This window comes from Anopheles arabiensis, chromosome 2 (assembly GCF_016920715.1).
Source record: "Anopheles arabiensis isolate DONGOLA chromosome 2, AaraD3, whole genome shotgun sequence".
NCBI classification, from domain to species: Eukaryota; Metazoa; Arthropoda; class Insecta; order Diptera; family Culicidae; genus Anopheles; species Anopheles arabiensis.
Window position 1 is genome coordinate 86651355 of NC_053517.1, and position 22156 is coordinate 86673510.

The 22156-nt window shown below is 37.6% G+C and overlaps 8 protein-coding genes and 1 pseudogene across 9 annotated transcripts; 5 read left to right on the plus strand and 4 right to left on the minus strand.

Annotated features, from left to right (window-relative positions):
* Positions 1–15: 15 nt before the first annotated feature.
* LOC120897729 (cuticle protein 19-like) lies at positions 16–558 on the minus strand. The gene has a single exon (XM_040302793.1). The coding sequence runs from the start codon at positions 488–490 to the stop codon at positions 101–103; it is 390 nt and encodes a 129-aa protein (XP_040158727.1). The 5' UTR covers positions 491–558; the 3' UTR covers positions 16–100.
* On the minus strand, positions 16–21236 carry LOC120897734 (cuticle protein 19-like). The gene is made up of 2 exons (XM_040302798.1): positions 20775–21236; positions 16–99 (listed from the first exon to the last, which is right to left on the minus strand). The coding sequence occupies exon 1, from the start codon at positions 21163–21165 to the stop codon at positions 20776–20778; it is 390 nt and encodes a 129-aa protein (XP_040158732.1). The 5' UTR covers positions 21166–21236; the 3' UTR covers positions 16–99; position 20775.
* Positions 1151–1693, plus strand: LOC120897744 (cuticle protein 19-like). Its single transcript, XM_040302809.1, has 2 exons — positions 1151–1203; positions 1279–1693. Exons 1-2 carry the CDS (start codon positions 1195–1197, stop codon positions 1630–1632), a joined length of 363 nt encoding a protein of 120 aa, XP_040158743.1. The 5' UTR covers positions 1151–1194; the 3' UTR covers positions 1633–1693.
* Positions 6233–8216, minus strand: LOC120894548 (myb-like protein M). Its single transcript, XM_040297203.1, has one exon. It carries the CDS (start codon positions 7169–7171, stop codon positions 6233–6235), a length of 939 nt encoding a protein of 312 aa, XP_040153137.1. The 5' UTR covers positions 7172–8216.
* Positions 9937–10568, minus strand: LOC120897741 (cuticle protein 19-like). The gene is made up of 2 exons (XM_040302806.1): positions 10467–10568; positions 9937–10388 (listed from the first exon to the last, which is right to left on the minus strand). Exons 1-2 carry the CDS (start codon positions 10473–10475, stop codon positions 10029–10031), a joined length of 369 nt encoding a protein of 122 aa, XP_040158740.1. The 5' UTR covers positions 10476–10568; the 3' UTR covers positions 9937–10028.
* Positions 11489–12085, plus strand: LOC120897732 (cuticle protein 19-like). The gene is made up of 2 exons (XM_040302796.1): positions 11489–11568; positions 11635–12085. Exons 1-2 carry the CDS (start codon positions 11557–11559, stop codon positions 12010–12012), a joined length of 390 nt encoding a protein of 129 aa, XP_040158730.1. The 5' UTR covers positions 11489–11556; the 3' UTR covers positions 12013–12085.
* On the plus strand, positions 13836–18670 carry LOC120897736 (cuticle protein 19-like). 2 transcript variants are annotated; one of them, XM_040302800.1, is made up of 2 exons: positions 13836–14279; positions 18618–18670. In XM_040302800.1, exon 1 carries the CDS (start codon positions 13889–13891, stop codon positions 14276–14278), a length of 390 nt encoding a protein of 129 aa, XP_040158734.1. In that variant the 5' UTR covers positions 13836–13888; the 3' UTR covers position 14279; positions 18618–18670. The 2 variants fall into 2 exon arrangements, with proteins under 2 accessions (XP_040158734.1, XP_040158733.1); XM_040302799.1 differs by lacking the exon at positions 18618–18670 and adding an exon at positions 16665–16748.
* Positions 16250–16704, plus strand: LOC120894555 (annotated as a pseudogene).
* Positions 18151–18694, plus strand: LOC120897733 (cuticle protein 19-like). The gene has a single exon (XM_040302797.1). The coding sequence runs from the start codon at positions 18227–18229 to the stop codon at positions 18614–18616; it is 390 nt and encodes a 129-aa protein (XP_040158731.1). The 5' UTR covers positions 18151–18226; the 3' UTR covers positions 18617–18694.
* Positions 21237–22156: the final 920 nt, after the last annotated feature.

The following is a 22156-nucleotide window of genomic DNA, read 5'->3' on the forward strand; positions in this document are numbered from 1 at the left end:
GTGAAACGACAGAGATTTGTTGAGTATAAACATGTTATCAGCCTCAATTTTATTCGTCCTCAAATCACAGAAATAAATTCCGAGCTACCACAAATTCTCCTTAGTGATGGTGCTGGTACAGGTTGCCGTTGACGTAGCTGCTGGCATGTCCATAACCGTGTCCATGGCTGTACGAGTGTTTAGCCTCGTGTTGTCCATACACTTCCGGGTGGTGAGCATGACCCACACGCTTGACGTGAGCCTGGAAGCCGTTGTGCTTGTCGGACGAGTACTCAACTACTCGCTTGGTTCCGTCGGCTTCATCCAGAGTGTAAGCTCCCTTGACGACATCTCCATCCCGATGTTCCCACTGGCTCTTGTGGTCTCCGGTGTGAGGATCCTTTACGCCATATTCGAACTTGTAGCTGGGATGCGAATGATAGTCCTCATGCTCGTAAGCAGCAACGCCTACAGCCAGCAGAGCGAGGGCGGCGATCGTGATCTTCATCATTTTGAGAAGGTTTTTGGTTTGTGGATTGGTTGGATGTTGATCGAGCTGTGGCTGTCGGTTGACTGATGGCATTTGAGGTGGGTGTGAGGACTTAAATACGATGTGAAGCGAGCAGGGTTGGAATGTGTGGTTTCCTTTCGTTTGTTTATGTTTGGCAAGTTATTGCATGACCTTCCATATGGGTGTAGAAATGAAAATAGTCAAATGATGTCATAATTCGGTCTCTATTTGGTCATTTTTTTAGTGAAATTATGGCTATCTGCCCGAAAATCGATACAAATACGAAATATAGAGAACGAGCGAGAACTTTTATGGACGAGATCAATTTGTGAATGTCCTTTTACGTGTTTTAAAACAAAAACAGTTTGCTAAGACAAAGATTAGTTTTAAGAATTTCAAACATCCAAGCCAAGGCATACATAGAAATCTATTTATACATGGTTTGGGCCAAAGCAAAATATGTAAACGAAAATTATTTGAAACTTCAATCGTCGTGAAACCGTTTGCGCAGAAGTTCAAACTCTTATGTGAATGAAACACGCGATGCCACTTGTCAGTTATGAGAAGGTAACTAAATGAAACTTGTATCCTTTCACAAGTTTTCCGACCGGGTTGGTATATAAGAACCAACGCACACAGCTAAATTCATCATTCAGCTTTTGTTCGTTGCAGTAAAACAAACAAACCTTTTAACCATCGTCAAAATGTTCAAGGTCTGTATTGAAGATGGCATGCTTTAAAGTAAGAAAGAATAATAAATTATTGGCTACTTCTCAAACTCATTTTAGATCTTTGTTGCTCTGGCAGCATTGGTGGCTGTGGCAGTCGCAGTTGATGATTACTACGCATATCCCAGCTACAAGTTCGAGTATGGAGTAAAGGATCCTCACACCGGAGACCACAAGAGCCAGTGGGAACATCGGGACGGAGATGTTGTCAAGGGAGCGTATACTCTGCATGAGGCCGACGGAACTGAGCGAGTAGTTGAGTACTCGTCCGACAAACACAACGGCTTCCAGGCTCATGTGAAGCGAGTGGGCCATGCTCACCATCCGGAAGTGTATGGACACCAGGAAGGATATGGTGGATCATACGATCATGGATACGGTCACAGCTATAGCAAACTGCATAAGTACAACTAAACAAGCGGAAATGATTTTACGCAAATTTGAAATAAAATTGTAATGTGTTTGATGACTGTTACGGTTGCCATGTGGTATGTTTTGAACTCGCGTTGGTCAGGGTGGCCTTCGTCATCGTTTGCCGAATTAAGTAGAACTGAAGTGGATACTGTTTCGAAGCGGACGTTCGACACTTGATCGTCCAGGCGATCATAGAAACCTTTAGGAGGTTTCCCTTACTGGAAACGTTGGAGTTTAGAGGCCTTACCTTGGGCAGGGGGACATATCTAAACTCTTTAAATGAGAACTCGATAGATGTAGGATGGGCATAGTCCTATCCTGACAGTCCGAACGAATCTGACCTGCCATGATCGGAGTTGGTTTTATTTATACTCTCTATTTTGTGTCAATTATGCTGAATGTCAAGTTTTGAGTTTACATATGGTTGTGCTTATTATGTAAGGTCAGTTCTGGGTTCTGACGCTTACGCGGTGTTTTGTTTCCTACGCTTACGGTTCTGTTTGTACACACGAGGTACGGTGTCTCCGTTGGTTGCTATTATGCAATGTTATTGTTTTTACGCTTTACGCACTTGAAACGTTTTTGTGCTGGGTAATGTTTTTCTGCTGTTTTCGCACCTACGGGGCTGTGTGCGGGTTGTGTGTTTTAAGTGTTTTTGGACAAGGGTTTTTCTGCTGACTTACAATTCCTGGCGTAAGGTTATTTATGTGGTTTGGGTTGTGTTAATTTCTTGAGTGGTTATTTTATCCTTTTTTTTGTGTGTTGTGTGGTGTTGACAATTTGTGTTTATTAAGTGTGATGAGAATTGCGTGTGAATTGATTATAGACAGTATAGCATGTGCATGTGCATGCTACACCTCCCCCCTTTAATAGAATAACGTAATGAATTACAATGATTGAAGTTATTCTCCTGTGTACTTAATTAATCTATTTTTGTGTACTGTAGAGATTTTCTTTGTTGTATTATTTTGTATTACGCAATTAAGCCCGTGGTCACTTACTACTGTGAAAGGTCCAATGTAGACTGGATCTAATTTTTTCCTATTTTCATTTTCCAAATATACCTGATCTCCTAAGTTTATAATAAGTGGTACTGTATCTTTATTTAAGGTTTGCTGTCTTTTAATTTTTGCTTTTATCAAATTTTCTCTGGCAATTTCGTTTGATTTTTGGAGTTTATATTTCATTTCGAAATAATATTGGTCAATATTATAAACTGGTTCAATTTTTGTTTTAAATATATCTTGTGGTAAATTCGCTTTTCTACCAAATACTAATTCGTATGGTGTGTAGTTTGTGTCTGAGTGTTCTGTTGTATTGTAAACAAATTCGTAAAATTTTGTCCAATCGTCCCAGTCATCATGATGTTCGTTTGTATAGCTTCTTAGGTATTCGTTTAGACATCTATGATTTCTCTCTAATGATCCTATTGTCTGTGGGTGGTAAGCTGTGCTAAAAGTTTGTTTGATTTTTAAAATTTCTGAGATTTTGTGTAATATTTCATTGTTATATTCTAGTCCTTGATCTGATTTTAATTCTATAAATGTTCCGAATGTAAGGATGAAGTTTTCTACCAATGCCTTGGCTATAGTGTTTGCTTCTTTGTTATGGATAGGTATTACTACGATATATTTCGTTAAGTCACATTGTATGGTTATTGCATACCTGTTGTTTTTGTTAGTTTTTGTTAGAGGTCCTACTGTGTCGATTGAAATTATGTTAAATGGTTTTGTCGGTGTTGTAGTTACAACTGTTTTTTTCTTTAGTATGTCTAGTCGTCTTATTAACTATGCATGCTTTACAATTTCGTACGTATTTCTTGATATCATCTTTCATATTTTTCCATTTATATTTTTCCCTTATTTTCTGGTACAGTCTGTACTGGCCTATATGTCCTCCCGAAGGGGTCATATGATAATCTGAAATTATTCTCAGCCTATCTTTTTCTGTTGTTATCCATCTAGTTGGAGTAAACAGGATTATTTCAAACTTGGTAATGGCTCTGTTGGCTATTTCCTTAATAGTTTGTTGGGAATATTCTTCGAATAAATGATCTTCTTCTGACCATGCTAGCTTATTTCTTCCATATTGTTTCGCGATTTTGCACATTTCTAGAAGAGCAAACTCTAATGCTTGACTTCCATTTACATCATTTCTCAAAAGAAATTTTCCTAGTGCTTTACTGTATGAATGGTTGTATATTATGAATTCAACGTTGTTCTTAATTCTCTGCGTACCTATTTTTAGTACCTTTCTCACTTCTAAAGGTCTATCTGTTTTCCACATCGCGGGGTGATCAGTCCCTGTTGTTGCGATTGGTTCGTCTTTGTTTATATCAGTTTTCTCGTTATTTTTCTTAACCATGGCTCTTGTATTAACCATTAAAATCGTTTTGGATTTTGGTATTGATGCCTTTAGGTCATCCGAGTTAAGGATTATTCTTGATAGTGCGTCTGCCGCAACATTAGCTTTACCTGCTAAATATTCTATTTCAAAGTCAAATTCTTCTAAATCTAGCCTCATTCTAGTAAGCTTAGAAGTAGGATTTTTCATACCAAATAAGTAAGCTAGTGGTCTATGATCTGTTCTAACTATAAATTTTTGTCCATATACATAAGGTTTAAAATAATTAATTGCCCAATGTATAGCTGTAAGCTCTTTCTCGATAATTGGCTTATTCTTTTCCCCTGGTGTAAAACTTTTACTCGCAAATGCGACTGGCAAATCGTTTCCATCTGTTATTTGCGATAACACTGCACCACATGCCATATCCGATGCGTCTGTCGTAATAATGAATTGTTTTTTAAAATCTGGATATTGTAAAATTGTGGGTGAGAGTAAGCTTTGTTTCAATGTATCAAAAGCTGCTTGACATTCTGAAGTCCATGCAAACTTAACATTTTTCTTAATCAAATTATTAATTGGTTTAGCTATCTTAGCAAAATTCTGTACAAATTTACGATAATAATTACAAAATGCGACAAAACGTCTTGCTTCATCAGCATTAGTAGGAATCGGGAAGTTTTTAATTGTGTCAAACTTCGCGTCGTCTGGATAAATTCCTTTATCTGTTATTTTATGACCTAAGTACGTTACTTCTGTTTTGGAAGAAACAACATTTTTCTGCATTTAGTTTAAGGTTATATTTTCTTAGCCTATCAAAAACTTTACCTAAATTACTGATATGATGCCGTGCACTGCATCCAGTAACTATAATATCATCTATATATACAAATGCTAGCTCTGGTGTTAAACCAGCCATAGCGATAGCCATCATTCTTTGAAAGCTGTTTGGGCTAATGTTGAGTCCAAATGGCATTCTTGTAAACTGATAGTGGCCTGTAGGTGTCGAAAAAGCTGTGTATTTTCTCGAATTTTTATCAAGTTTGATTTGATGAAACCCTGACATCAAATCCAATGTGCTGAAATATTTGGCTCTTCCTAGCTGATCTAGTATCGTGTCTATGCGAGGTAAAGGGAATTTGTCTGGTAAAATTTTCTTGTTCAATTGCCGAAAATCCACTACTAAACGCCATTTCTTTTTTCCTTCACCTGACTTCTTCGGTACTAATAGTATCGGTGAATTATATGATGAAACAGAATGTTCTATAATGTTATTTTTCAACATCTTTTCTACCTGTGATTGCATTTCCTCTGTTTGTGAATGTATTTGTTTATAATTTGGTATATAAGAAGGAATATTATCTTTTAATGAAATTTCCTGGGTATAAAAATTGTTAGTAGAGACCGGTTCATCTTCTAAACAAAATATATCCGAGAATTTTGTGATAAGGTTTTCTAACTCTTCTCTTGCTATTTGTGGAATATTTTCTATATGGATTTTGTTATGAATTTTCTGAATTCGTTCCTTAGATGTGTCAAGTTTCTTCTGTAATTGCTCATACTCTCTTAATGGTTCAACTTCTGGTGTATAAGATTTTATGTTAAAAGAAACATCTTTATCCGTGGTATTAATGAATTTGATATACTGATTACGTTTTGAGACTATTGTGTTTCCGCAAAATACCCCTGGTTGGATTTCTTGTGATAAGATGATTGAATCTTCTGTCAAGTTTGGTATACTTATTTTTCGTACTACTTCACTTCGTTTTGGTAAAATATAATTTCCGTTTACATTGTCTTCTATTGGGTGTGAAATCAATCCGTTTTCAGATGAGAAGTATATCATCCAATTAACATAATCAACAATACATCTGTGCTTTATAAAGTCTTTTCCTAATAGTCCGTCGGAAAAAATGGATTCTACATCTTCTATTATATGAAATTCGTGCATAATGGAATAATCGCCAAAGTGAATTGTTGTCATAGCAGTTCCTAGAGTCTCTGATTCATGATCACTAGAGCTTATCAAGGTTAATTTTTTTGATGTATTGATTTTACAACCTGGTTTTAATTTACTAGCTTTAAGTACGGATACGGTTGCTCCGGTATCTATGATAAGTGTGCTAAAGATTTCCTTTGTAATTTCTATTTTTACTTTAACAAAATTATCTGCATCAGGATTTATGGTTAGTATTGGGTATTTTCCGATGCTTGAGGTTGCCCTAAAAAATTATTCTGTTCTTCGGCTGTTACTGTGTTATCTATTTTTGCCATGTAATGTGTTATGAATAGGCGCTCGATTATTTTGCAAATTGCTATTATTTCTCTGATTGGATTGTACGTACTGATTTCTGTTGGAATTATTTTGTCGATTTGCGTGCTGATTTCTAGTGTTGTTAAAGTTGTTATTTCTGTAGTTATTATTGTTTCGGTTATTGTTATGTCCATATCTTGCGGGTGGGAACCTGGGTGGGTTTTGTGTCTGATACCTATTATTATTATTATTTGAGAATCTATTGTAATTGTTCCTTCCCTGGTAGTTGTTACCATACCCTCTATTGTTCCTAGTAGCGTTTGAATATAAAATTTTTGTCTGTTCATTCTTTCCCTTTTTCGTTCTGTCTTCTAGTTCCAATTTTACTGCTTGTTCTATTGCTTCATGCAGGGTTTCGAATTTGCTTGATCTCATTATTATTTTGGTTTCGCCATCCTTAAGTCCATAACTCAATGCGCTAATTCCAGACTTAGTTGCTTTTTTCCTGGCTACTTCTGGTGTTATTTCTTCCGCTATGTATGCTTCTTCAAGTTGCTGCGTTAGTTTTTCTATAATGCTTCCGAAATCTTCTATTGTTCCTGTCTGTTTCGTATTATCCATTTTGGATACTACTATTTCTGGTGTTACCTTTATGCTGCATCTGTCTTGTAGTTTGTTAACTATATCTTCTATTGAGTTTGGGGCTTCTCCTACAACAATTCGCGCTTTACCTGTCAGACGTCCTAATACTAGCTCTATTATTGTTTCCCTACTCTCCGGCTTCACTATTTTCTTTAATACATTTAAATTTGACACCACACCTTTTAAATCTTTCTCATTACCATCATACTTTGATATGAGAGAAGTGGTGATTTTAATTAGTTCTATAATGTCAGCCATTTTGTCAGATTTAGTTTCTATTTTTTCTAACAGCTTTTGCATATTTATGCAGCTTCGTCCGTAAAAATTGCATGTGTACGGTACCTTTTTAAATACATTTGTTGTTGTTGCTGCTCACGGTGCTACGTTGTTCCCGGTGCTCGGTGAACTGCTGTCCCTTGGCCCAGGGATCTCTTCTTTCACCTGTCTGTCCGACAGTGAGCAACCGTCCATTCTTGCCTTATTCTTCTCGTCTTCCGCGTTGGGAACGGCTGTTCCAAACCATACCGCTGGTCACAGTGTTTTTACACGTTGAGGTAGGTTCTCATACGCGCATAATTGTTTTTCATAATCGCGGTCAATAGCTGCATTGGTGAACTTACGGTACTTTCCCACAGCCTTTACCTATTTTTGTGGGTCAAATAGCATATCACCTTTTTCGTATATCATTCATTCACTGTTCTCGATTCAATGTTAACGTTGCTACTTTGGTAGCGTAAGCACTTTTAAAGCGTGTTTTTGCGCTTGGTTACGAAGGTGTTTGTAACAAGTTTTCGCTATTTTAACAATGCACAGGGTGATTAGCAGCCCTAAAATAATGTTTAGTTTTAAATCCTGAGTCAGATGATATTCTGTATGAATATTCTGAGTTTGAACTATTGTGAGATCATGGTCTCCTTTTATATTTGTTTCAGGTTTTGCAGCCTTGCCTCCCATTTTGAAAATGATTGGTTTTCACTCGTAGTTCACTATTGTTGGTAATTAATCACTTTCCAAGTCATTTCAGAAGCACTTGCGATTTTTATAAAACGTTTCCACTTTGCACTTTTTGTCCGTGTTTGAGGTTTCATTCGTCACTTTTTTTTGCACATCCGAAGATTACAGTTTAAAAGTCACGGTCGCCATGTAATGTGTTTGATGACTGTTACGGTTGCCATGTGGTATGTTTTGAACTCGCGTTGGTCAGGGTGGCCTTCGTCATCGTTTGCCGAATTAAGTAGAACTGAAGTGGATACTGTTTCGAAGCGGACGTTCGACACTTGATCGTCCAGGCGATCATAGAAACCTTTAGGAGGTTTCCCTTACTGGAAACGTTGGAGTTTAGAGGCCTTACCTTGGGCAGGGGGACATATCTAAACTCTTTAAATGAGAACTCGATAGATGTAGGATGGGCATAGTCCTATCCTGACAGTCCGAACGAATCTGACCTGCCATGATCGGAGTTGGTTTTATTTATACTCTCTATTTTGTGTCAATTATGCTGAATGTCAAGTTTTGAGTTTACATATGGTTGTGCTTATTATGTAAGGTCAGTTCTGGGTTCTGACGCTTACGCGGTGTTTTGTTTCCTACGCTTACGGTTCTGTTTGTACACACGAGGTACGGTGTCTCCGTTGGTTGCTATTATGCAATGTTATTGTTTTTACGCTTTACGCACTTGAAACGTTTTTGTGCTGGGTAATGTTTTTCTGCTGTTTTCGCACCTACGGGGCTGTGTGCGGGTTGTGTGTTTTAAGTGTTTTTGGACAAGGGTTTTTCTGCTGACTTACAATTCCTGGCGTAAGGTTATTTATGTGGTTTGGGTTGTGTTAATTTCTTGAGTGGTTATTTTATCCTTTTTTTTGTGTGTTGTGTGGTGTTGACAATTTGTGTTTATTAAGTGTGATGAGAATTGCGTGTGAATTGATTATAGACAGTATAGCATGTGCATGTGCATGCTACAAAATTTAAAAATCTTAATTTTTTATTACGAATTGATTATTGTCTAATAAGAAACGAATGCAAGAAGGGATGCATTTTTGAATTAACTTTTGCTTTTTATTTTTCACCAGTAATAGAAAACATTATTTAAATCAAAAACTGAAATAATCATAAATTAAACCGAACTGCGATATTTTTCTAAAGTTGCTTTAGTTTTTCTGTTTCTTTAGCAAACGGTTATTGTGTATTACTAAACAACAATTTAATTGTTTCTGACAAACGCTATCTTGAATGCTTCTATTGTATTTTTTAGAAATGATTGGGTTATTTTAGACGATAAATGATAAATGATAAATAATAAACATTCATTTGCAATACATAAATAAGGAAAGGGGGTCGGTCTTGTGGTGCAGTCGTCAATTCGTACAATTTATAACATGCCCGTTATGCATTAAATCCCTGAATGGACCGTGCATCATACGCATATGACTGACTATCCTGCTATGAGTAATGAATAAGTCACCGAAAGCCAACCCCGTTAGTGGTACAAGCAGGCCTTGACCGACAAAGATTGTTGTGCCAAAAAAAGAAGAAGAAAGAAGTAATAGTGATAAAAAATTTCTCCTAGTCCTATCCATCAAACGTTGATACAGTTTTTTATCCTTGATAGTACAGTCATCATGAGTAAACGGTATTTTATTTTGAATTTAAAATATTTATACTCGCAGTTAGAAATCCTAAGCAAATTGAGCTGTTAATGCAGCAATGTGGCAAGCTATTCTAAATTGAAAACTATGTTTAAAAACCGAAACAAAAATAAGAAATAAACTAAATACAATCCCGTTGTTTTGGCGAAAATATTTTCAAATTGTTAGTTTCTAAATACTTAGTGATTGTCACCTGCAAGTGCACTGTCATACAAATATGTTTTTTGTTCATTCACAAAACGTTTATCTTTATTACTTAAAAAATGAACAAAGATTTCAAACGATGACAAAAAAATTGGAAAAAAAACTTTAGAATTACTATGTGTACTTTATAAGGAATAGTTCTAAAAGTAAAAAAACTAATAGTATTGTTGACAATTTAGAGCTATTTCGGAAGGACAGTTACTTGAGACCGTTGGATTTGAAGAATTGATGAAATGAAATGTATTTACACAGATAAGATCACAGTGACAGTTAAAGATGATGATTTTAGATCACAATGCTCTGATTCCTCAGTGATGTTGGTTGAGCTTAGCGTAGCTGCTGGCGTGTCCATGGCCGTACGAATGTCCAGCCTCATGGTGTCCATAGACAGCCGGATGGTCAGCATGGCCCACTCGCTTGACGTGAGCCTGGAAGCCGTTGTGCTTGTCGGAAGAGTACTCAACCACTCGCTTGGTTCCATCGGCTTCATCCAGAGTGTAGGCTCCCTTGACGACATCTCCGTCCCGATGTTCCCACTGGCTCTTGTGATCTCCGGTGTGAGGATCCTTCACGCCATACTCGAACTTGTAGCTGGGATGCGAATGATAATCGTGATGTTCATGACCATATCCAAACACAGCAACGGCCAGGGCGAGAATCAGAGCAATCTGTCATAAGATAGAGAGTTAGTACTGTTGAACTGAACCGTTTCGCCACTGAACCCACAGTGTCCCAATCGAGCTTACCTTGATCATTTTGTTGGTTAGTGGGGTTTAGCTAGGGCTGGTGAAACTGTTTCTACTGAGCGCTAGTTGAGTACTGATGTCAATCTGTCTCGCGCTCGGTGGTTTTATACCCGGCCAGTGACTATTGTTGAGATACGACTACGCTCACCGAAAAACCGAATTGTGGTTGATAATTTTCTCCCCGCGTGCGAGCAGGTGGGCTGCGCTTGAGGGAAAACTCGCCGCACCCACCCAATGACGGGTGACGAAATCGTTAAATTAGCTGCACTTTCCTGTGCCGGTGATGTGGACACGCGGCATCGAGCGGAGAAGGTTAGTCGTGTTAGTGAGTTGGTGATCGGGTCGAGCATTTGCCGGTTTCGCGAATGGTTTAGTTAAAAGAACAGGCAAATTTGAACAGCGATAAATGAAAAACTAAAGCAAAATTTAGACTCAAGCTGGCGTGATATTAGCTGTGTGATTTGGTAGCGAAAAAGTAGAGAGGGTAAAAAATATTAGTTTGCGTACATAAGACACACACTTCAACGTATTTTTAAAGATTTCAACTGATCTGGTTTTCGATTTCCACTTCCTGATCGATGCCCTACAGCGAGACGGTTGATTACAAACATGTGAAAACATATCGGGCGGGCGTATGCGTACAATACAGTGGAGTGCATACGAATGGTATTGGTAGTAATTGGGTACATTGCTGTTTGTTCGAGCGTTAAATCAAAACATGCATACGGCAAGGGCTCAAATCTGCAGCGGTTACAGACCGGTTGTTTGTGTGTGGCTGTGTTTATGGAGTTGGTGGGAGCATTTTCACGCCGAGGGTCTCTATTTGCAGGATGAGTCTAGGGCACGTGCCACTACTTACTACTGTTGTAGATGTTATTGTTGTGAGTGCAATGTTTTCGTGATTTGTTAGAAAATAAAATGCAATAATACTTATCGTTCATCATGAGGACTGGTGTCGTGAGAATGACAAAACGAGGAGCGGACTTTCACGAATGAACAGCGAATGGTGGTATAAATTTGGAAGGTATGATGACTTTTAGCATCAGTTCTCTTTTAGAATCCACAACGCAAACATCGCAATCACTTCACTATGCTGTGCAAGGTACGATCAAGTGTAGGGCAGTATGTTAACTTGAAATTAAAATACATATTTTCAAAATCAATGTAGATTATCTTCATTGCTGCCATAGTAGCTATTGTTGTTGCTGACAACAGCGACCATGATTACCATTCACATCCCAGCTATAAGTTCGAGTATGGAGTAAAGGATGCTCACACCGGAGACCACAAGAGCCAGTGGGAACATCGGGACGGAGATGTCGTCAAGGGAGCTTACACTCTGGATGAAGCCGACGGAACCAAGCGAGTGGTTGAGTACTCGTCCGACAAGCACAACGGCTTCCAGGCTCACGTCAAGCGAGTGGGTCATGCTGACCATCCAGCCGTCTATGGACACCATGAGGCTGGACACTCGTACAGTCATGGACACGGTCATGGACATGCCAGCAGCTACGCCAATGGCAACCTGCACCAGTATCATCATTAAGCAGCGTCTATGATCGTTCCGTTTTAGTTCCTAAAAATATTAACTGAATAAAACCAAGTTTTCATACTATGAATTGTAATTGTACTTTTCCATTCCTGAAATAAATAATTTAAGTATATATTCAGAAAATATTTCTCTTACTATTTACTTGTTATTTGAAAGTTATAGAATAGTGTTTGATATGGAAAAGCGATTCGAATCGCATTTCTGACGATAATACATAATTGAAATATAATGATTTATTTTATTACGAATAGATTCCCTTTTTTAATTCAAGATGCTTTGCCGTATTGCTTATGGGGCAAGGTCCATTTGAGACTTGCACCCATGACGGGCATGTTGTTAAGTTGTACGAGTTGACGACTGTACCACGAGACCGGCTTCTGGCATTGTTTATCATGTTTTGTATTTTTATTATTTTAAAATTTGCAATAAATGATTGTTACTTTTTATATGCGATATTAAAGTCCATTATATTTTTTACCTCGAAAATGCATCAATTCATTGTTGGTTTTAGTCTACCTATGTCACTCAAGAGCTTGACTCTCTGTGATTCATTAGTTTAAATGCCTAGAAATGTGTACCAAACGCCTGTAATATTCTTTGTATTATTCTTTTTAATGATGGTAGTTTCAAAATTAATAATCTTTTAATAAAATAATGAATTGTAATGATAACTAACTAGCCGGTCTCATGGTACAGTCGTCAACTCGTACGACTTAACAACATGCCCGTCATGGGTTCAAGCCCCAAATGGACCGGGCCGCCATACGTAGGACTGACTATCATGCTATGGAGGATAATCCATAAGTCACTGAAAGCCAAGCCCACAAGTGGGTACAGGGAGGCCTTGACCGACAACGGTTGTTGAGCCAAAAAAGAAGAAAGAAGAAGAAGAATGATAACTAACTGCTGCGTTTTCACGCTACAAATAGTTATAACTTCTATAATACTAGATGCAGATGACGGCAGCAACTATATATATACCATGCAAAATAGTATAGCATATCTTAATACTGACGTTTTTTTATTCATTTATCGTTGAACATAATTATTCATTTATGATTATTTTGTCTAGCTTCATGCAGGAAAAATACGACCAAAATCAAAATGTTTTTCTTTTTCGTTTTCAAATTGAAGTTAGCATTACTTGCTCGAAGTGAGAATCTAGACGAAGTGAGCTAAAATCAGTCTAATTATGATACTGATTTGCATTTAGTTTGACACGGAAACATATACAGTTTTGACCTTTTTATCCAAAGTACATTTTTGCAAACCTTCAAAGAACCTATTTTAAGTTTATCAATCAATTAGGTCCTGTTACAGGGCTTACGTTACGAAATTTAAAAAAATCGCTTTTGTTAAAAGGTGACCGCATAAATTTACTATCCTCATACCTCATTCATATATGGTATTTATGGTCACCCATGATTTGACCTATACCCGAAACCGAACTCATACCTGTCCTGGTGTTGATCTTGAAGCCAAACCGATACTTTAACTGGTACTAAACGCATACTTTTCTTGAAACTGATAACGAACCCGTAGCGGTCCTGGTGTTGAGCCTAAACTTGTGAATTTAATAATCATTATTCTAAACAATAAATGAAAAATGATATTGAAATTCAATACAGCAGCTTTTAGAATTTCTGTGGAACATTATGTGAACACATTTGCATCGCTTTTCTTACTGTCACGCAAAGTCCCTCGAAAATGCACCAAACTTTCAACAATGAAAGTAAACCACACATTTGACGCCCTACTTCTTTCGCTTCATATTTAAGCCCACATAACTGACTCAAACGCCATCAGTCAACCGCCAGCCACAGCTCAATCTACAACCAACCAACCTACAAACCAAAGAAACCTTCCAAACATGATGAAGATCACGATCGCTGCACTCGCCCTGCTGGCCGTCGCCGTTGCTGCTTACGAGCATGAGGACTATCATTCGCATCCCAGCTACAAGTTCGAGTATGGAGTAAAGGATCCTCACACCGGAGATCACAAGAGCCAGTGGGAACATCGCGACGGAGATGTCGTCAAGGGAGCGTACACCCTCCACGAGGCTGACGGAACTGAGCGAGTAGTTGAGTACTCGTCCGACAAGCACAACGGCTTCCAGGCTCACGTCAAGCGTGTGGGTCATGCTCACCATCCGGAAGTGTATGGACACCATGAGGCTGGACACTCGTACAGCCATGGACACGGTCATGGACATGGCAGCAGCTACGCCAACGGCAACCTGTACCAGCATCATCACTAAGGAGAATTTGTGGCAGTTCGGAATTTGTTTCTGTGATTTGAGGACGAATAAAATTGAGGCTAATAACTTGATTCAAGAAAAAACCACGTAGCTTTATTTTGCATAAGCATTGTGATTTTGACTCATAGTGTTTGCTATTTAATTTCTTATATTCAGTAGTTGCTCTGATAATTCGAATACATCCTCTGCTTTAGCTGTAATATGAGATAACTTTTTAACCAGTTGGATGAATGTTTCTTCGGTCTATAAATTTCATAGTAGGAAAAAACATGGCAAAATGAGAGTGTTATGAGCAAAATGCAAAATGAGCAGCTGAGTGATATTTTACTATTTCTCCAGAACAATCGTAGGATTTCGAATTATATAAGGAAATAGTTCAATCATTTAGGAGAATGCTGCAAATTGGTAAGATGATGTTAGAAGTATACTGTGGAAATTTGCAATCATATAGGCGAGTTTTGTACATCGGTATGGAAATTTTGCTGGTCGCGTGGTACAGTCGTCAACTCGTACGACTTAATAACATGCTCGTCATGGGTTCAACCCCAAAATGGATCGTACCGCCATACGTAGGACTAACTATCCTGTTATGGGGGTAATCCATAAGTCACTGAAGCCAGCCCAACAAGTAGTACAGGCAGACCCTGACCGACAACTGTTGTTCAGCCAAAGAAGAATAAGGAGAAGAAAGGGAATTGTACAAGCATACTGTGGAAATTTGCAAAAATATAGAGGAGTGTTCCAACCCCTGGATAAGTAAGTAAATTGCAACCGACTAGGAGAACTTTGCTAGCATACTGTGGAGCTATCATTAGACAGTTGTAGCCGGTGTAAAAAGCTGATACGATAAGCTTTTTCTTATAATGTAAAAAACCAAAAAAATAAATTTTATATTACACGTGATGCAATATTGGCACGCATGCGAAATGGACATGGCTATGGACATTTATCAACAAAACGACAAACGACATCAACACACCGGGGTAATAAGGATCATAACAAAATCTATTAAGTAATAGTCAACACTTTTGTGCACGCGTCATTAAATGTGTTATCTTCCTACCTATCGACTAACAGTTTAGAATTGCACTTTCAAATCTTTCAAAAAAAATATTTAAAATACTTAAAGCTAATCTACTTTTTACGCGTTTGAATTGAAAACTAATTGCATGATTTAAGGCTGTGAATGTTTGCTTAATTGTGTTCGACAAACACAATAACATAGACTCATAAAGCACCATACGTTAAAATAATATACCCAATATGTCCGAAACTGTCTATTTTATCTCACCAAAAACATTTTCATGTTTTTTAGTATTATTATTCACAAGACACATTCAGTGTTTCTGATTTTTACAGACAAATCGTACAGAAATACCATATCTATAAACATATTCTAAACAAAACTTTTACACATTCCTGCAACATAACTTAAAGCTTATTTGCAATGGCGTGAAAATAAGGAATAATACAACTTACATGGCGTTGATAAAGCACACAACTCAATTCATCTCTTGAAGTCTCATAATTTTCTATTATTGTGAAATAATGTTTAAATAAAGGATCCTCATTTTGCAACACATGCCAATTTTGCACCTTTTTCATATCATTGGCAAGTAAGTGTAATTTAAGATAACACTTGTTACTTTTGACATTATTGTTTAATTGAAAATTAACATTTAAGTCAAATGTTTTTTGACTTTCTTAACGAAGCAATATGAAATGAAATGAAAATTAAGTAAAAAAAGACAATAGAAACTTTAAGATTTGAAAAATACTCAGACCACTAGCGTATGGAACAGTGACCATTTCTTATGCCTTGTGTTTCTTTTAATGTAACGCCAACATGCAAGGTCATGCAATATCTCGTCAAACATAAACAAACGAAAGGAAACCACAAATTCATACCCAACCCGCTTCGCTTCATATTTAAGCCCTCATACCCACCTTAAACGCCATCAGTCAATCGCCAGCCACAGCTCAATCTGCATCCAACCAATCCACAAACCAAAGAACCCTTCCCAAAATGATGAAGATCACGATCGCCGCCCTCGCCCTGCTGGCCGTCGTCGTTGCTGCTTACGAACATGAGGACTATCATTCGCATCCCAGCTACAAGTTCGAATATGGCGTAAAGGATCCTCACACCGGAGACCACAAGAGCCAGTGGGAACATCGGGATGGAGATGTCGTCAAGGGAGCTTACACTCTGGATGAAGCCGACGGAACCAAGCGAGTAAGAGTACTCGTCCGACAAGCACAACGGCTTCCAGGCTCACGTCAAGCGAGTGGGTCATGCTCACCATCCGGAAGTGTATGGACACCATGAGGCTGGACACTCGTACAGCCATGGACACACATGGACAACGGCAGCATCATCACTAAGGAGAATTTGTGGCAGTTCGGAATTTGTTTCTGTGATTTGAGGACGAATAAAATTGAGGCTGATAACATGTTTATACTCAACAAATCTCTGTTGTTTCACTTTGTATGACCTTTAGAATTTTTGCTCATAGTTTTTGTTATGATATCTGGTGTATCTTGTTTGGTAATTGTATTGATGGAATCACTTCTTTCTTGATTTTTAAATCGTACATTTTCATCTGTTTATTAACTTTCCACAATTTGTATCACAGTGTATTGCGATCGAACTCGCGCTGATCACGCGGGCCTTTGACCACCGCTTGAGGAAGTTCAGTCTGGAAAAAAACTTTGAAGAGTATACTGGTTGAATCCGGCGTTTGATATTTCAGCCGATCATCAAAAGCTGTTAGAGGTTTCACTTAGAATAAGTTGTTGGACCAAATAGGCCTTACCTTGGGTGACACTGCATGCTGTTGAATTGCGAAAATGAATTTATTTGTAGGATGCGTATGTGTATGACAGTCCGAACGAATTTGATTAGACAAGATTGGTGATGGTTTTATTTATGCTCATCGGAGGATGTGGGTTTGCAATATTTAAGTCCGGATTGTATCTCTCTCTCTTGTTGGCCTGCTCACGATAGAGCATGTCGGTGCGACATGGCCCGGTCAGCAATCATTCTCCAGGATGCTCGGTCTCTAGCTGCAGCCTCCCATCCATGTAGACATTCTTTTTCTAACTCTGCAATTTATTTTATTGAAAAAGTAGGATTCACGTGTTTATGCCCTGCGATGAACGTAGGATTAATCAATCAAACTGTTCTGGTATAAACTCAATTTGTAGATTTACTTCTTTCCAAAAGATTGTAAAACTACATATCTAACATGACCAAGTTAATCAGCATGTTGTGTTATGGACAAACAGTTTTCAACATCGATTATTACTGGAGTGTTAGAGTTGGATGATTTCAGCTTTTTATTTGCACGTACCATATGACAAAAAACAGGTAGTTTGATTAGATTTACATGTAGAAGCATCTGTATTATAAATGAAAAAAAAAACAATGATTGAAGATTGAATTTGTGTTCATCGCATGTTATGTTTTATACTGTTGTTTGATTGATTATTATGTTATGTTTTATACTGTTGTTTGATTGAATGTTAACATTTTAGACGATTATTATAATATCAACTCAAATGAAAAAGAAATGAATACTTTTTGGTAAGGCAGAACACGGAAACTACACATAAGCGAAAGATTACGTAAAACTTGTACAAAATCAAAAGTATTCATATGTTCGTTACCTAGGAACAATCTAAGGATTCGAAAAATGAAGCTGAATGTTCACGTATGAAACTGCGACCATTTTCTAAGCCATACCATTCATTCCATGCTACGCCCACATGCAAGGTCATGCAATATCTTGCCAAACATAAACAAACGAAAGGAAATCACAAATTCATACCCAACCACTTTCGCTTCGTATTTAAGGCCTCATACCCACCTCAAATGCCATCAGTCAACCGACAGCCACAGCTCGAATAACATCCAACCAATCCACAAACCAAAGAGCTCTTTCCAAAATGATGAAGATCACGATCGCCGCCCTCGCTCTGCTGGCTGTAGGCGTTGCTGCTTACGAGCATGAGGACTATCATTCGCATCCCAGCTACAAGTTCGAATATGGCGTAAAGGATCCTCACACCGGAGACCACAAGAGCCAGTGGGAACATCGGGATGGAGATGTCGTCAAGGGAGCTTACACTCTGGATGAAGCCGACGGAACCAAGCGAGTAGTTGAGTACTCGTCCGACAAGCACAACGGCTTCCAGGCTCACGTCAAGCGTGTGGGTCATGCTCACCATCCGGAAGTGTATGGACACCATGAGGCTGGACACTCGTACAGCCATGGACACGGTTATGGACATGCCAGCAGCTACGCCAACGGCAACCTGTACCAGCATCATCACTAAGGAGCATCTGAGATTTTATTGTTAGAGTTTAACGAAAAATAAAATGTACATTTTACTCAATACATTCTTAGTTTTTTTATTTTTATTTTTTGTTATCCTTTTTTACAGGTTTTGTCAAGGTTTTTTTTTGTTTCTTTGAATATGATTTTGGTGTGTTGCAAAGATTGTTTAAGCTTTTCCAAAAATATATTGTTTAAAATGTATTGATGTCTAACGAGACAATAGCAATAAATTGTTAGAACGAACCAAATATTTATGGGAAATGATGATTGAATCGTTAGACGAACCAAAAAACATTTGGAAACTTACCAATAAATAATGGCAACCCTGCGTTAGTACCGGAGCAATCGAAACAAGTCAAACGTGTTTTATACTAAAATAAAACTTCGAACTGTGTTGCAAAATTCCTTTTCTTTGAATCTTGAATGTTTTTTAAGAAGAAAACACCATCTTCATAACTGAAGTATAATGTCTGCCTGTGTGCAGTTTTTAAGATTTTATCCTAAAATAAGTTCCCAAAATTTCTTCCTAAATCAAATCGAAGATGACAACGGTGCGTAATGTTGATTTCAAAACAAGGATTGGTAAAACACAATACACAACTGTACAATTATATGTGTAATGAAATGAAACTTCCTTACAAAAAATACAAGTCTTGCAGTTGATAGTTTATATTGAAGAAGAAAACATCAATATTATTTGTATTTTATTTCTAGAATAACAGTCCGTTTTATCCAAATAATAATACAAATTTAAAGAAAATATAATACGGAAGCTTGTTTGCACTGCGTTTTCATGTATTCAAAAAATGATGTAAATGGTAGAGGTGTGTCAATAGTAAACCATACCATTGATCCAATCTAAGCTAATGGCGAAATGAACTCGAACAGCCCACAAATCAACCTTGCCTTCACAATTCACACGAAAACGCCAAACGAAACTGAACGCTGTCTCTTTTCCTCATTCGCTGCGTTAGATCGGTGGCAGCAAGAATTTGAAACTCAAGCGATTTCACGCTTCACTATTTCCTGAAATGACCAAAGTTACTCACCGTTGGTGTCGTACGATTTCTCATGATTAGTGACCATGTGTGGGAAAGTGGCACATGTCGTTTTGAGCGGCATTTTAGCTATTGCTCTAGCAAAAGTCACTTAATTTCATGTTGCATAATTGATTAACTACGGTGTTTCTTTTGCGTACAGCTATAATTACTTTCATCACTCAAATTTAAAGTAGTCTAGCTGTAAAATCAATCTCATTTTATCGATCGATCATTGCATAAAAACTACACGTACCTAAGATGATTAAAAATATATGATATCACAATACCTTTTCATTTATTTAAAAACTTGGAATGGAACTACAGGAGCGGACAGACATAACGTGGTGATGTTATGAAAACTGTCTGACGATCTCGGTTGAAAAGTGTACCATGGTATCTTTTAAACGTTTTAATAACCCTTTGTTTCTTGGCTACAAACTATTAAGTATTACACTTAGACAACATGAGTTCTAGAGTCTTGATTTTAAGAAGCGATAGATTATTTCTAATGATTTCGTGTTATCTATGTCCCGAATTTGCAACTTGTCCTATGTGTATTTTGATTTTAATTGTTCCATTCACGCTTTCAATACTTTGAGTGCTAGATCAGTTTTGGTTATGTTTTCCTGGGGGCCAGGCACTTTTGGTTTGCATTTTTTATGGCTGTCCTGTTTGATAGTCATGGCCCACAGGGAAATGTAATTGTATTTTAACAAGCAAAAAGGTTATTAGAATTAGGATTTTAATACAATTTTGAATTTTCTTTTTGTGCTTATTTTTTGCTTCGATCATTAAATCGACAAAACATTAGTTTGATTTTATGTATAGATTTATTTTCATCATGATAGCCATGGCCCACCTTGAAATATAACTGGCTATCATATATGATAGCCATGACAGACTCAGTGTTAACACGTTGAACACGCTAGTGAAATTTCCCGCAGGACTTGTGCGATCGTTTTGATTATCAATAGCACTTCTTAATGATGAGAAGATTGCTTAAAAATATAATGGTGGGTTGTATCAGCCAAAACACATTTTATTTAATTTTTAGAATATTTAAGGTTTATTCTTCTCATGTTCAACAGAACCAAAACATATATCTCACAGTTACTCCTTAGTGATGATGCTGGTACAGGTTGCCGTTGGCGTAGCTGCTGGCATGTCCATGGCCGTGTCCATGGCTGTACGAATGTCCAGCCTCATGGTGTCCATAGACGTCCGGATGGTCAGCATGACCCACTCGCTTGACGTGAGCCTGGAAGCCGTTGTGCTTGTCGGACGAGTACTCAACTACTCGCTTGGTTCCGTCGGCTTCATCCAGAGTGTAAGCTCCCTTGACGACATCTCCATCCCGATGTTCCCACTGGCTCTTGTGGTCTCCGGTGTGAGGATCCTTTACGCCATATTCGAACTTGTAGCTGGGATGCGAATGATAGTCCTCATGTTCGTAAGCAGCAACGACGACTGCGAGCAGGGCGAGGGCGGCGATCGTGATCTTCATCATTTTGGGAAGGTTCTTTGGTTTGTGGATTGGTTAGATGCAGATTGAGCTGTGGCTGGCGATTGACTGATGGCGTTTAAGGTGGGTATGAGGGCTTAAATATGAAGCGAAGCGGGTTGGGTATGAATTTGTGGTTTCCTTTCGTTTGTTTATGTTTGACGAGATATTGCATGACCTTGCATGTTGGCGTTACATTAAAAGAAACACAAGGCATAAGAAATGGTCACTGTTCCATACGCTAGTGGTCTGAGTATTTTTCAAATCTTAAAGTTTCTATTGTCTTTTTTTACTTAATTTTCATTTCATTTCATATTGCTTCGTTAAGAAAGTCAAAAAACATTTGACTTAAATGTTAATTTTCAATTAAACAATAATGTCAAAAGTAACAAGTGTTATGTAGAAACTCAATCTTAAATTACACTTACTTGCCAATGATATGAAAAAGGTGCAAAATTGGCATGTGTTGCAAAATGAGGATCCTTTATTTAAACATTATTTCACAATAATAGAAAATTATGAGACTTCAAGAGATGAATTGAGTTGTGTGCTTTATCAACGCCATGTAAGTTGTATTATTCCTTATTTTCACGCCATTGCAAATAAGCTTTAAGTTATGTTGCAGGAATGTGTAAAAGTTTTGTTTAGAATATGTTTATAGATATGGTATTTCTGTACGATTTGTCTGTAAAAATCAGAAACACTGAATGTGTCTTGTGAATAATAATACTAAAAAAACATGAAAATGTTTTTGGTGAGATAAAATAGACAGTTTCGGACATATTGGGTATATTATTTTAACGTATGGTGCTTTATGAGTCTATGTTATTGTGTTTGTCGAACACAATTAAGCAAACATTCACAGCCTTAAATCATGCAATTAGTTTTCAATTCAAACGCGTAAAAAGTAGATTAGCTTTAAGTATTTTAAATATTTTTTTTGAAAGATTTGAAAGTGCAATTCTAAACTGTTAGTCGATAGGTAGGAAGATAACAC